Source organism: Electrophorus electricus, chromosome 4, assembly GCF_013358815.1.
Source record: "Electrophorus electricus isolate fEleEle1 chromosome 4, fEleEle1.pri, whole genome shotgun sequence".
Lineage (NCBI taxonomy): Eukaryota > Metazoa > Chordata > Actinopteri > Gymnotiformes > Gymnotidae > Electrophorus > Electrophorus electricus.
This window is the reverse complement of record NC_049538.1, coordinates 7,766,380-7,777,937: the sequence shown is the minus strand read 5'-3', so window position 1 is coordinate 7,777,937 and position 11,558 is coordinate 7,766,380. Positions and strand designations below refer to the sequence as shown.

General features: G+C 39.6%; 1 protein-coding gene across 2 annotated transcripts; it reads left to right on the top strand.

The window, feature by feature from the left end:
- The first annotated feature begins 1,427 nt into the window (after window positions 1-1,427).
- On the top strand, window positions 1,428-10,300 carry LOC113586482 (T-cell differentiation antigen CD6-like). Of its 2 annotated transcripts, none has more exons than XM_027024627.2 (14): window positions 1,428-1,611; window positions 3,597-3,875; window positions 4,796-5,068; window positions 5,264-5,578; window positions 5,778-6,089; window positions 6,226-6,285; window positions 6,434-6,571; window positions 6,892-7,008; window positions 7,106-7,225; window positions 7,413-7,487; window positions 7,828-7,935; window positions 8,280-8,405; window positions 8,729-8,827; window positions 9,223-10,300. In XM_027024627.2, exons 1-14 carry the CDS (start codon window positions 1,560-1,562, stop codon window positions 9,327-9,329), a joined length of 2,181 nt encoding a protein of 726 aa, XP_026880428.2. In that variant the 5' UTR covers window positions 1,428-1,559; the 3' UTR covers window positions 9,330-10,300. The 2 variants fall into 2 exon arrangements, with proteins under 2 accessions (XP_026880428.2, XP_026880427.2); XM_027024626.2 differs by having other exon boundaries at window positions 8,277-8,405; window positions 9,223-10,299.
- The last annotated feature ends 1,258 nt before the right edge of the window (window positions 10,301-11,558 follow it).

The following is an 11,558-nucleotide window of genomic DNA, read 5'->3' as shown; positions in this document are numbered from 1 at the left end:
TGTTCGGACAGGATGAGTCCATGATCTTGTGTTGCATTCTTCAAATTCTAATCCATCAGATTTTTCAGATTTTTCTGAAATCAGGATACACAGCCATTGCAGACGCACTATATTCCCCTTCAATGACATCAGCATCTGACCTGTTCAGTTCTTGTAGTCCATTGATGACAAAGTCCAATAACTGGTCAATTCTGAGAAGACATTCTGCACACCACTACTGTATTCAGCTGTGATTCACCTGGTTGTGGCCTGTTTGTTTGCTTGCAAGATTGTCGCCATTGTCATTTTGTGACTGCTCTAAGACACAAAACATTTCCCATGCATGGGATTGCTGATTGGTTTTTGGTTGTGCCATCCTCTGTACATACTTAATACAGTTAATGACTACTGCTTGGGGATCCCAGAGCCAGCATACCTCACAGCAACAATCATGCCACATACAGGGCCACTCGTTTTGTTCATTTTGGTGCGCATTTGAACACCGTAATTGCTAGAAATGCTTGTTTATACCACACACTGCAGTGTTATGACATATGTATTTTAGGAATGTACAATTTGTGTGAAGGTGGAAGGTGTACCTAATAAACTGCCAACTCATTCTATGTATGTATATATTAACTGCAAATGAGTAATCAAGAGTCATAATGTCAGTCAAAATTGTGAACAGAAAGTTAATTCATTTCATTGTTTCTGTAACATAAGGCTGAACCCAGAAGCTTGCAGATAAAGGTAGGCAAACTACATTTATTCAAAGAGGGATACTCAACAGCTGTAGTCATTTCACAGAAGCAGATTGGATTCCAGAAAAGGCAAAAAAATAAAAATAAATAAAACCAGTAACCAGAGAGAAGAACACAGCGTGCACACCAATGATGTATGGCAACACTCTGTAATAGTTAAGTGTGAAAAACAGGTTAAATAAGTAGACAAAATAAGGAAAAGGTAGAAACAATCAATCGTGGGGGGGCAGAATGAAGAAGCTGGTTATGACCAGTGGAACTGTAAGGAGCACTAGGTAGGCCATTGTCAGGTGGCTGATGGGGAATGTAGTCAGGGGCAGGGAGCATGACAATTTAAGAAAATAATGGATTTCTCAGAACAGAACCCATTTGACCCAGCACATTTATTTCACTAGAAACAACAGGAAATTGCTCAGTAGGTCTTAATGTGAGCTTAACAGTAAAGTCATCTTCTGGATGACTCATACAAATCTTGTTTATTTCAATTTTAATTTAGAAATTAAAACAATGTTCTTCTATTGTCAGCTTATATAAAACACACCTGCCATACTGTATAAATATTTATTTAGTGTTGAGACACCTTTACATTTAAGATTTCATAATTATATGAAGCATGGTTTCCAGCCAGTGTGTTCAGTTGCATGCCTGGTGCTAATTTTTGCCTCTTTACCCATGTGACACCTACGTGAACACTCGGAGGCTATACTCCTGCTACTGTATATAGGGGATGATTTGTATCTCTCATAGTCATTTTGCCTTCTTTTCAACCACAGCACTCTCTTTTTAAAGGTTTGAAGTTACTTCCTGGGCTTATGGAGAATGGAGGCATTTACAATCATGGTGGTCCTTCATGTCATAGTCTCCTGTCAAGGTTTGTACATTGTGCAGTATCCATTTGATGGTTTTGCATGTCTTTTTGTGCTGGGCGTACATGTAAATTACTATTAGGCAACAGATTTTATTTCTGTTTTACAATTTTGTGTTTAATAATCACATTAAATTGTGCAGCCAGATTCTATTGTTCTGCTGTTTCCCATTATCATTTCTTAGCTTTTCATTTTTATGCTATTTGTATTTCTTTTTTGCTTCTTAAAAAAACATAAATTAGAAATGAATCATTTCTGGACTAAAACATTATTCTTTTATGTAATGTTTATGAGCACAGTTGGAGGAAATGTTCCCACATAAAGTGTTTTTCAAACATGTACCCGTATTTTGAAAACACTAATGTACAATGTTAGAAATTTAATAATGACACTAGTTAACACATTATTATACACAATATATAATGCTTATAATTATTTTGTTTCATTTCAGTTCTATTTGTGTTTAATGCTAAAAGGGTAATTCAGAATTTGGTACGTATTGTTGACTGTTTCTGTTATGAGGACAAGCACATCTTGCTTTGATATCTGTCAAGAAAAGTAATTAGTTTTACATGTGGTCATATAGTGGTCAGTATAGTGGCCAGGGCATGTGGAGATGAAAGTCTTTATGTGGTTTCAGATCTATGGCCACAATAAGGCCATATGCCACTGATTTACAGTAGTCCCTACAATTAGACTGAGCATGTCATGTCATGCAAACAATAATTCATTATTATTATCTGATAATTAGAGCATCTAAATCTCACCACCTCAGAGCTTCCAAATAGAGACTGAAAAAATGTGTAAATGGTTCCTTTTCTTTGTTGATACTTCCCGTAGACTTTGAGTAAACATGGAAATAACTAAAAATAGGGCTAAATCATGCCTACATTGGCTTCAGTGTGATAACAATTCTGTCATTGCATTCCAAATTCACTGGTATAGGATATTGTAGATTCAGAATGGGGGCAAGTCTTTGGCAAACTTTAGTCATTGAGGTGTTCTTTGCAAAGCAAGATGTTTTGTATGTCTGACTGCTTTGTTCTCCGTGAGTGATCAGTATGACAGGATGTGGTGGGTTGCATTTTTTTAGTAAGCTAGTGCAAATTGCAACCTCTCTTACAATGTAACCTTTTCACTTGGGGCAACAATAAAAAGCTTCAGGGGAATTTCAGTAACAATTTGTTTTGCAATTGTAGCTGTACTTTTGAGATATGGGCATTTGTAAATGGGAATTTCAGCATGAATGACATGGTTTTATTTGATTTATTTAAAAACAAAATCGAAAAGAGTTTCAAGATACCTCAAAAATACACATGATGATATGAAAAATTGAGCTGAAATATGAAACACTTGCTTTACAGTGACATAGAAATGAAACATATGTCTAACAATGTACAAAAATTTGGAATATGTTCTGCTTATAATACAAAATCCATTTCAGTTCTTTTATGGGTACAAGTTTCTAATTTTATTTCTCAAGTCTTACAACTTTAGTGGTTTATGATGAGATTAATTCTTCTTTATGATGAGATTAATTCTCCATAACGTAACTGTAAATCAGTGGCATATTTTACCTCTCCTTTTAATATTCAAACTAGTATTTTAAGAAAATGTTCTGTTTAACTTTCCAGAAACCCTTGCTTGCATAAGTATGTGCATGAAATGTTTTTGATTGTGCAACTCACTGGTGTTTTGCTTCTTTAAAGAAAACAAAGAGAAGCAGCCTATAGTGACTTCCTGTCCTTATTACCAACTTTAACATCAATCTAGATTTTTAAATTGAAACATCTACCAAAACACAAAACTCTCCCTAAAAATATTTAGTCCATTATTTTCCAAAAATGTTTAGGATAAATTATTTTTTTTTAAAGAGTATGCAAATGGTATTGACTCTAAGGGTTTACAACGATATGAGTTATGCTAAGATATGCTAAGATCCTTCCGGGCACTCTGGTCTCAAACACTTCATTCTTTTGCCATCTCCCAGCTAAACTGTACATAAACCAGTTGTCCAGGCCATGCTCCTGGAATGTGACCTCTCCAGGACAAAACCAGAGCGTGGCTATTTTCAGGAAAGCGGCTCTGCACACCCTTGCCTCTGGTGTCTGCAAGGCCCTAGGATGTGGGGAGGTCTACATGCTAAATGATAGCGCAGCACAGCACAACACCAACTGTCTGGCAGGCTGCACTTACCACAACCATGAACTGATCAACTGCACCAGGACAGCTGAGGGAGATTGCAGGATCGTGTCTCGGGTCCTCTGTGGTAAGAGAGAATCATGTAGGAATAGGAATTATAGAAGCAGCTATAGCAATTCATTAGGGATTGTGCTATAGCTATAGTATACAGTGAATTTATGTATGTATGTATTTATTTATATCTTACCACAGTAGCATTTAATTTTTAAATTTGAGTGAGAAATGTGATCAGCAGCAATGCTGTTGTTGCAGTATCGAAAACCTTTAAAAGTTGTTGACACCGAATTTCCAGCTTCATTCTGAAGTCAAGGCACTGAAGTATATGGAGACTCAACATTATTAGTGGAATTGACTCTAAAACCAAACTTTATCTAAAATCTAGCATGTTCATGGCCATTTCAGCAGCAAAAATGAAGGTCATTATGGGTTTTAACAGGTAAAAATATTGTATTTAAAAAAATGTAAAAAAAAAGAAAAGAAAAAAAAAAAGTATTTTACCAGTGCCACAGTGTCAGTATCCATTGGTATATCTGTAAATTATGTGATAAATAAACAGGTAGGTTTGATTAAAATGGGCTCAAAACTTGTAGGACTTGTAGCCAAAAGACCTAGGACTTGACTTTGGCTCTATGACTTAGGACTTATGTGGTTTTCATTGGCCCAGTTTTGTAGATTGAGCCTAAAAAGCATATCTAATGGTGATTTATCACTATAGTTTAGTGCTAGATTAGGCTTATCCATGACCCAAAATAACCAATACATGCTCTTGCTTGAAACCCTCCTGTATTATTCAACTAAACAGCCATTTGTAAAAGTAGTAAGCAGTAAAAGTAAGCTTTTACTATTTCAACTCTTTGTCTTTTTAATCAGTCATCTGAGAGCGCATGTCATGCACTCACTTCCTATACTTATGTACTTATGATCTGAGATTCATTCTTAATGCTGTAACCACATGACCTTGGTTTACATCACTCCTTTTCCCAACAGCTGTTCCCTCCATAATCCCAACATCCGACCCCTGCGTCTGGAACCTCAGCTCTCCCAAATTAGCCATTGCTCTCACTGAGGAGTACAAGCGCCGTCTGTCCAGTGAGATATGTAGAAGCACACACTGTGGAGAAGTGTTTTGGCAGGATGACCTTACCAGGGTGCTGAACAACAGTGTATGCCTCACCGACTGTGTTTACCACAACTTCCATTTGTGGAACTGTTCAACCGTGAGCAGGAGTGATTGCTCTCTTCTTTCCAAAATCATCTGTGGTAAGCTGTGATATATTGCGCTGCAAGCGTTATGGATATGGGTTGTTACAATAAACATCAAAGTCCCTTATTATCAATCATAGATTTCCTCAGTGCTTGCAGGAATCCTAGTCAAAAACATGGGCATTTGCTCGTTTCAGTCATGGTGGACTTTGAGAAGGCATTGTAATGTTCCAAATGCATCCACCACACCAGGTAACCACAAGGTCCGACTGGCTGGAGGCAGCCATCCCTGTGCCGGCCGGGTGGAGCTGTGGCGGGGGGAGCAGTGGGGCACGGTATGCGATGATGGGTGGGACGTACGGGATGCGGACGTGGTGTGTGCGCAGCTCGGCTGTGGATATGCCCTCTCGGTCACGGGGCAGGGGGGCCAGTACAGCCTGGGCATGGGCCCTGTTCACCTGGACGAGCTGAACTGCACAGGGAAAGAGAGGAACCTGTGGGAATGTCCCGCCATCCTGGACAACCATGACTGTGGACACAAGGAGGACGCCGGAGTCGTGTGCTCAGGTATGTCGTAGGGCAGGAGTGGTGAATGGTCGCCTTAATAAGGTTTGATGTGACTCCAAGTTAACCAGCTCAGTCATAACACTATAGCTTTCGCTTCATAAAGTCATTCATTTCAAGCAGTTATACTGTGATCAAAGGAAATTTTGCAGTGGACTGTCATTTTTTCCCCCTCTCTCTCTTCACTGATCCAAATGGGAAGAATATAAGGCTCTGCGGCTGACTGGAGGACTGGACCATTGCTCAGGCAGAGTTGAGGTCCACCGGAATGGATCATGGGGGACAGTGTGTGATCCCTGCTGGGAAATTGAAGAAGCATCTATGGCCTGCACCATGTTGGGTTGTGGGAGTGTGAAAGAGTTCAAAACGTTTGACAAACCTTTTACTCACAAAAATGGATCACTCTGGTATTACATGTGTCAACTGAAACATACAAACCTGTGGCAGTGTAAGGAACTTGTGAACAATCCCCATGTCTGTAAAGATACAAATGCTGCAGGGGTGATATGTGAAAGTGAGTAATGATATGTTTTTGGATAAACAAAATTTGATTGCCCTGTTTATTCATATTCATATTGGTCTCTATTGTACTGTGTTTGAAAAGAATAGAAATGAATATAATTGCATAATTGAGCTGAAAATTCTTGTAGAATCCCTGGGTCTGTCTGGGCCTACCACTTCAAACCCATCCACTCTTATCATAACTGCAGGTAAGTTTTAGCTCTCCTTTTCTCTCTTAAGTTTCCCATCATTGTTTTAGATAGGAAACGGAGTCAAAATTTTGGATAGGACTTTGTGTTAGAAACACAAATAAAAATGTGTCGCTATCTCTCACATCTGAATCGTTTCTCTCCAAAGGGCAAATGACCACAGCAGGACTCAAATGGAAGTGGTCTCTGGAATTGCTGATCTGCATTGGACTGTCCAGTGTGCTTCTGATCGCTTTTACCATAAATGTTATCCTTTGTTGCCTAATAAGAAAAGGTAGAAGAAAAGGTAGGTCTATGTCACGTCTTCATCACGTCATCATCGTGTCATCATCTTGTCGTCAACGTCCCGTCATGTCATCACTATCATCAAGAAAACCTTTGATTCCTAACATGACATTCAAGGATGGAACTTTAACAATTTATAGTGTTGCTCCTATTATTATAAAACATTCAAAATATTTGGATATATAAAGAAGGTGCTACGTTTTATGGGCTCTATGATTTCTTAAGTCTCATTTTAATCATGCCTGATGTCATGAAAGCTAAAGTGGTCATTTTGGGTGGCCCTGTGCAGAACTGCCCCTCTGTGTCTGTTGTCTTTTGCAGGCCACATTGTTCAACAGCAACACAACAGCCTCCAACCTACCATCAAGACCACGGAGAACCAGTACGAAGATTCTATCCACCTCGTCAAGGTCATCAGCAGCAACGGCGAGCCCAGTGGTCAGTGTCCACCACTGTTAGACCCCAGGAGATCCAAGAACCCTGCCAGGACAGTGGGCCCAGAATTGGTGCTTACCTGCCCACTTTGTTTCTGTAGCTCAGACAGTACCCCCGCCGATGTGGACCCAAAGCAGCATTGAGAGTGGCTCCTACGACACGGACTACGAACCAAGTGAGAGCGTGCCAGATGCAACTTTCCCCTTATCCACCTTCCGCAGTGAGTGTGAATCAAAACCCGATTACAGTGTGTACTAAACATGTGATTTCCTTAAAGTAAACCATTCCCCATTACAAAAATGTTGCTGTGGGGGAGGATACATTCTCGACTTGTTATATTAATGATCATAAAGAAATGAAAAGTGAATGGTAAAAGCAGGTTAATGTTGCCACATCCCCTTTTATAGACTCTATGCGGTACAGTGCAGATGGTTGCGCTCCGGCAGTGAAAGGCACCCACCTGCTGAGTGTGAATGAGGAAGGTGAGTCTTGAGTGGGCGATAGTGCATGCATGAACGTGTGAGAGAAAATAATATATTTTGTTTATTGATTTAACTGTGTTATCTCCATGGACTGAATGTTTCCTGTTTAAACACGGGTCAAGGATCGGCTGGTCATTGATTGCACCTCCCTATGCAGCGTCAGTGTAGAAGAGGCTGTTTTGAATGAAACAGGAGTGGGTGTTTAGTGTGTGACTGGATGATAAAGTTTTAAGAACAAAAGAAAATTTGTCCTTTTATTCAGCCATACTCACTACCAACACGCATATTACAGTTCAAATATTACAACAGGAACGTACTGAATTTCATACTTGATGTTTAGATTCAGGTGTTCCTGGTCATCCCACGGTGCTGGAATACCCTGTGCAGAACCTGTCTACAACACATACTCCCACTGGTGAATTCCAAGGCCTCACTGCAGCCAGTAGTGGTAGGTGATGCTCTGTATTTGTACTTTTGAGATTTTCGTTGCACGTGTGAAAACAAGTCCCCCGGTGATGGACATAGCCATGGCCTTCTTGCTCTCGGTTTGTAGCTACTGGGAGTGCTGAGTGCAGCAGTAGGACCAAACCTTGCACCTGTACAAACACTGTCTCAGCCAGGAGCCCCGAGTATCCAAAGAATGTTTAATGTTAATAGAGTTTATTGCATTTGTCAAGCCATTATTCACAAGAATTATTTACACGTCGCGAGCATTGTTACTTTCGGACCCTTTGAGTAAAGGGTTTTCTTACAGTAAAGACAGATCATGGTCTCTTTCTCTTCCTCTAGCAGACTCATTTGACTCCTCCAGCACCTCATCTGGAGAATGGTATGAGAATACAGGCCATAATGCTGCAGATCTGAACACCGAGATTTATGAAAACACTGAAGAGAACAGGACTGACCAGCAAACTGGAAGTATGCTTTGTTTAAGTGGTCTGAAATTTATATCCTCACATGGTTTGTCAAATAAACGCCTACTGTGTTATGATTCGTCTTTATTGCTGTCAAAGGCGTCATGCTAACCACACTTGAACATATTTACCTTATTCATTATGAAGAATGGTAGAAACCTAACACTCTGAAGTTTTGATTACTTCGAATGTACATTCAACTTACAGCTGTTGACTCACAGCTGGTAACCGTTAGCTCGAAGACCAAGGAACCATATGTTAAATTGATAGTCATCATGTGACTGTGGGACATTGCTGGACACATGCCATGTTTATGTTTTTGTATAGCACTGTACTGCCCTGTGCCTACCACCCATGACACTGAGAACACCCTGGATCAAACAATAGACACTTGCCAAGACAGCGTCCTGTCAATCCATAACCAGGGTATGTATCCCCTAGTCTTGTGAGCTGCTCCACTAGCCTTATCTGACTGATGCTGCCAGTAAATACAATATATATATATATTAAACAAATATGTAGAAATATATAGAAATGTCATGGTTTGTGTAGGTTAATGCAGAATAACTAGATGGAGTTTAGAGGCAGAGAGTTTAATGTTTTATGATAAAAAAAAATTCCTAATGGCAGTAAAGGAAAGAAAGAGAAAGTGAAAAGAAACACAGCAAAGCAAAAGCAGAAAAGTAAGAGCAACTGAAAGAAGTGCCTTCCAAAGTCGGGGTGGACGAAGCAACACACAAAAGGAGAATAGTAGAAAAAGCTAAAAGTGCCCATTTGAGGTGGTCATTTGCAGTGGCAGTGCTATTTTTGTCTTCCGTCAGAAACGAGTCCGTGCAGTGGACATGACTCGCCCATCTACTCTTCCGTGACCCGCGACTCACAGCTCTACTCCTCTGACTGCGATTATGATGACATTGGTAACTACTAAGGGAATCCAACCAGTGACAGGACCCTTGTCTTACTGATGCACAGGCCTCTTTTTTTTTGTTTCATTCTGCTCAGATAGTAAAACTTGTCTCTTTTATGCATATCACTTATAATCTCACATGTGCTTTCATTTTTCATTCATTTGTGACTCCTACTTTATGATGAATTGATTCTAATAGCAAATATCTCCAGTCCTCCTCCTGGAGCGTGACTTGTCTGCAGAGTTTGGCTCCAGGCCAGATCTACCACACCTAATTCAGCAAGTTAAAGAGCTTTGAAGACACTAATTGGCTGGATCAAGTGAGTTAGGTTTGGGTTGAAGCTAAACTCCACTTGGGCTAGCTCTCCAGGAGGACGTTTGGAGATTTCTGATCTTAATTTTGTTTGCACTTCAGCCTATTGGAACAATACGCACCTGAGAAGCTCTGTTCAGAGTCTGTGTGTTAGTGTGTCTGGAATCACACATCACCTGACCATGTATTTGCATTCATTAGATATATGACATAAGTAAATGCTCTTTGTTATGATGCAGGTACCTATTACAATAATAAAATGTAACACAAATGCCTGTAATTAGGCACAGGGAAAAATCAATATACTCACAATTTCAGACAGTACATAAATGACGTGCAGCTCAAACCTTACCGACATTCCCCTCAAAGAACCTTTATTTTAACACATTTTCACACTTTTAAATAATTTTAATATGTTGAATATCAAAATCCTAGAAAAAATGTATTTTAGAGTAATGACATTTAGCTACTGTAATTAAATTGTTTTTTAAATAACTTGAAAATATAGTTGTGGATTGCAGTTATTGAATACGACCACACAGTGGCGCTGCACACGTTTGCGAGAAGTCACCTGCCATAGCAGCTGTTCTTTGTGAATTTCCATTAAAGTTTTGCTAAATTGAAAACCACCTTTAAAACCATTTACATGCTGGAGATTGTTGTTGTTGTTAAACATGGGTGTATAAGTGACTAAAAATGCTAAAATACAAAAAATATTTCAAGCATTTTGACAACAACAGATTGTGAATACTACTAGTTCTCAGTGTTAGTATAGTATTGGTTCAATGTTCAGTCAACAGTGTGGAGCTGAATTCCTTTTGACTAATACTCAGTGGGTCTGGGTATTTGTAATGTATACTTGTAATTAAGACTTCAGGTAATATATTTTAACTGGCAAGATCTAATGTTAAAACTCTCCATTTTAAAACATTAGGAATATTAAAAAATTAGGAATCATTTTTTTGATGTAAACTCTTTAGACAACCTTGATATGGAGCTGCATCAATGTCTGATTTTTCCACAGTCGTTTCATTTGAGCTTACTGCCAAGCTGCTAGTGGAAATGTTTTAGGGACAGAACGGACTCAAAGTCAGCGAAGCCCTATGAATCGAGTAAAGAGCACAATCACAAGCAAACGCAAAGTGCTCAGGGACCTGACTGCTTTCTCTTGAGAAATGGATCGAAAGATCAGACTGACTGTTTTGTCCTGCCATGTTTCAGGATTCACCACCAAGTGGTCAGCTTTCAGTTAATTCCAAAGTATTTGACGCGTCGGTGTATTATCTTATTCTTCAGGAATGTTCAATGAGGGAACTGCAAAGGATTTCTTAATTAGCTTAAACAAATATTTGAGGATAAAAATTCCACTTGGTCACAGGATCTATGTGATGTCTAATTTGTCTGGATAGGCTACCTGAAAAACACTGAAAAAGTCCCACCACTCAGACAGGGTGTCTGAAAGAGAGCAGCTGGGAGATAAAAGTTCATTAGCCTCCCCTCACACAGGTTGATTAAGTTCATTAGCCTCCCCTCACACAGGTTGATTAAGTTCATTAGCCTCCCCTCACACAGGTTGATTAAGTTCATTAGCCTCCCCTCACACAGGTTGATTAAGTTCAATAGCCTCCCCTCACACAGGTTGATTAAGTTCATTTGCCTCCCCTTACACAGGTTGATTAAGTTCATTTGCCTCCCCTCACACAGGTTGATTAAGTTCAATAGCCTCCCCTCACACAGGTTGATTAAGTTCAATAGCCTCCCCTTACACAGGTTGATTAAGTTCATTTGCCTCCCCTCACACAGGTTGATTAAGTTCAATAGCCTCCCCTCACACAGGTTGATTAAGTTCATTTGCCTCCCCTCACACAGGTTGATTAAGTTCAATAGCCTCCCCTCACACAGGTTGATAAAGTTCATTTGCCTCCCCTCACACAGGT

What these genes read in the sequence shown, in the direction of transcription:
- LOC113586482 (XM_027024626.2), top strand. Translation starts at nt 1,560, where the DNA reads ATGGAGGCATTTACAATCATGGTGGTCCTTCATGTCATAGTCTCCTGT. An exon ending in CAGCAACGGCGAGCCCAGTG is followed by an intron (nt 7,009 to 7,105) that starts GTCAGTGTCCAC and finishes TTGTTTCTGTAG; the next exon opens with CTCAGACAGTACCCCCGCCG. An exon ending in GACTGACCAGCAAACTGGAA is followed by an intron (nt 8,406 to 8,728) that starts GTATGCTTTGTT and finishes GTTTTTGTATAG; the next exon opens with CACTGTACTGCCCTGTGCCT.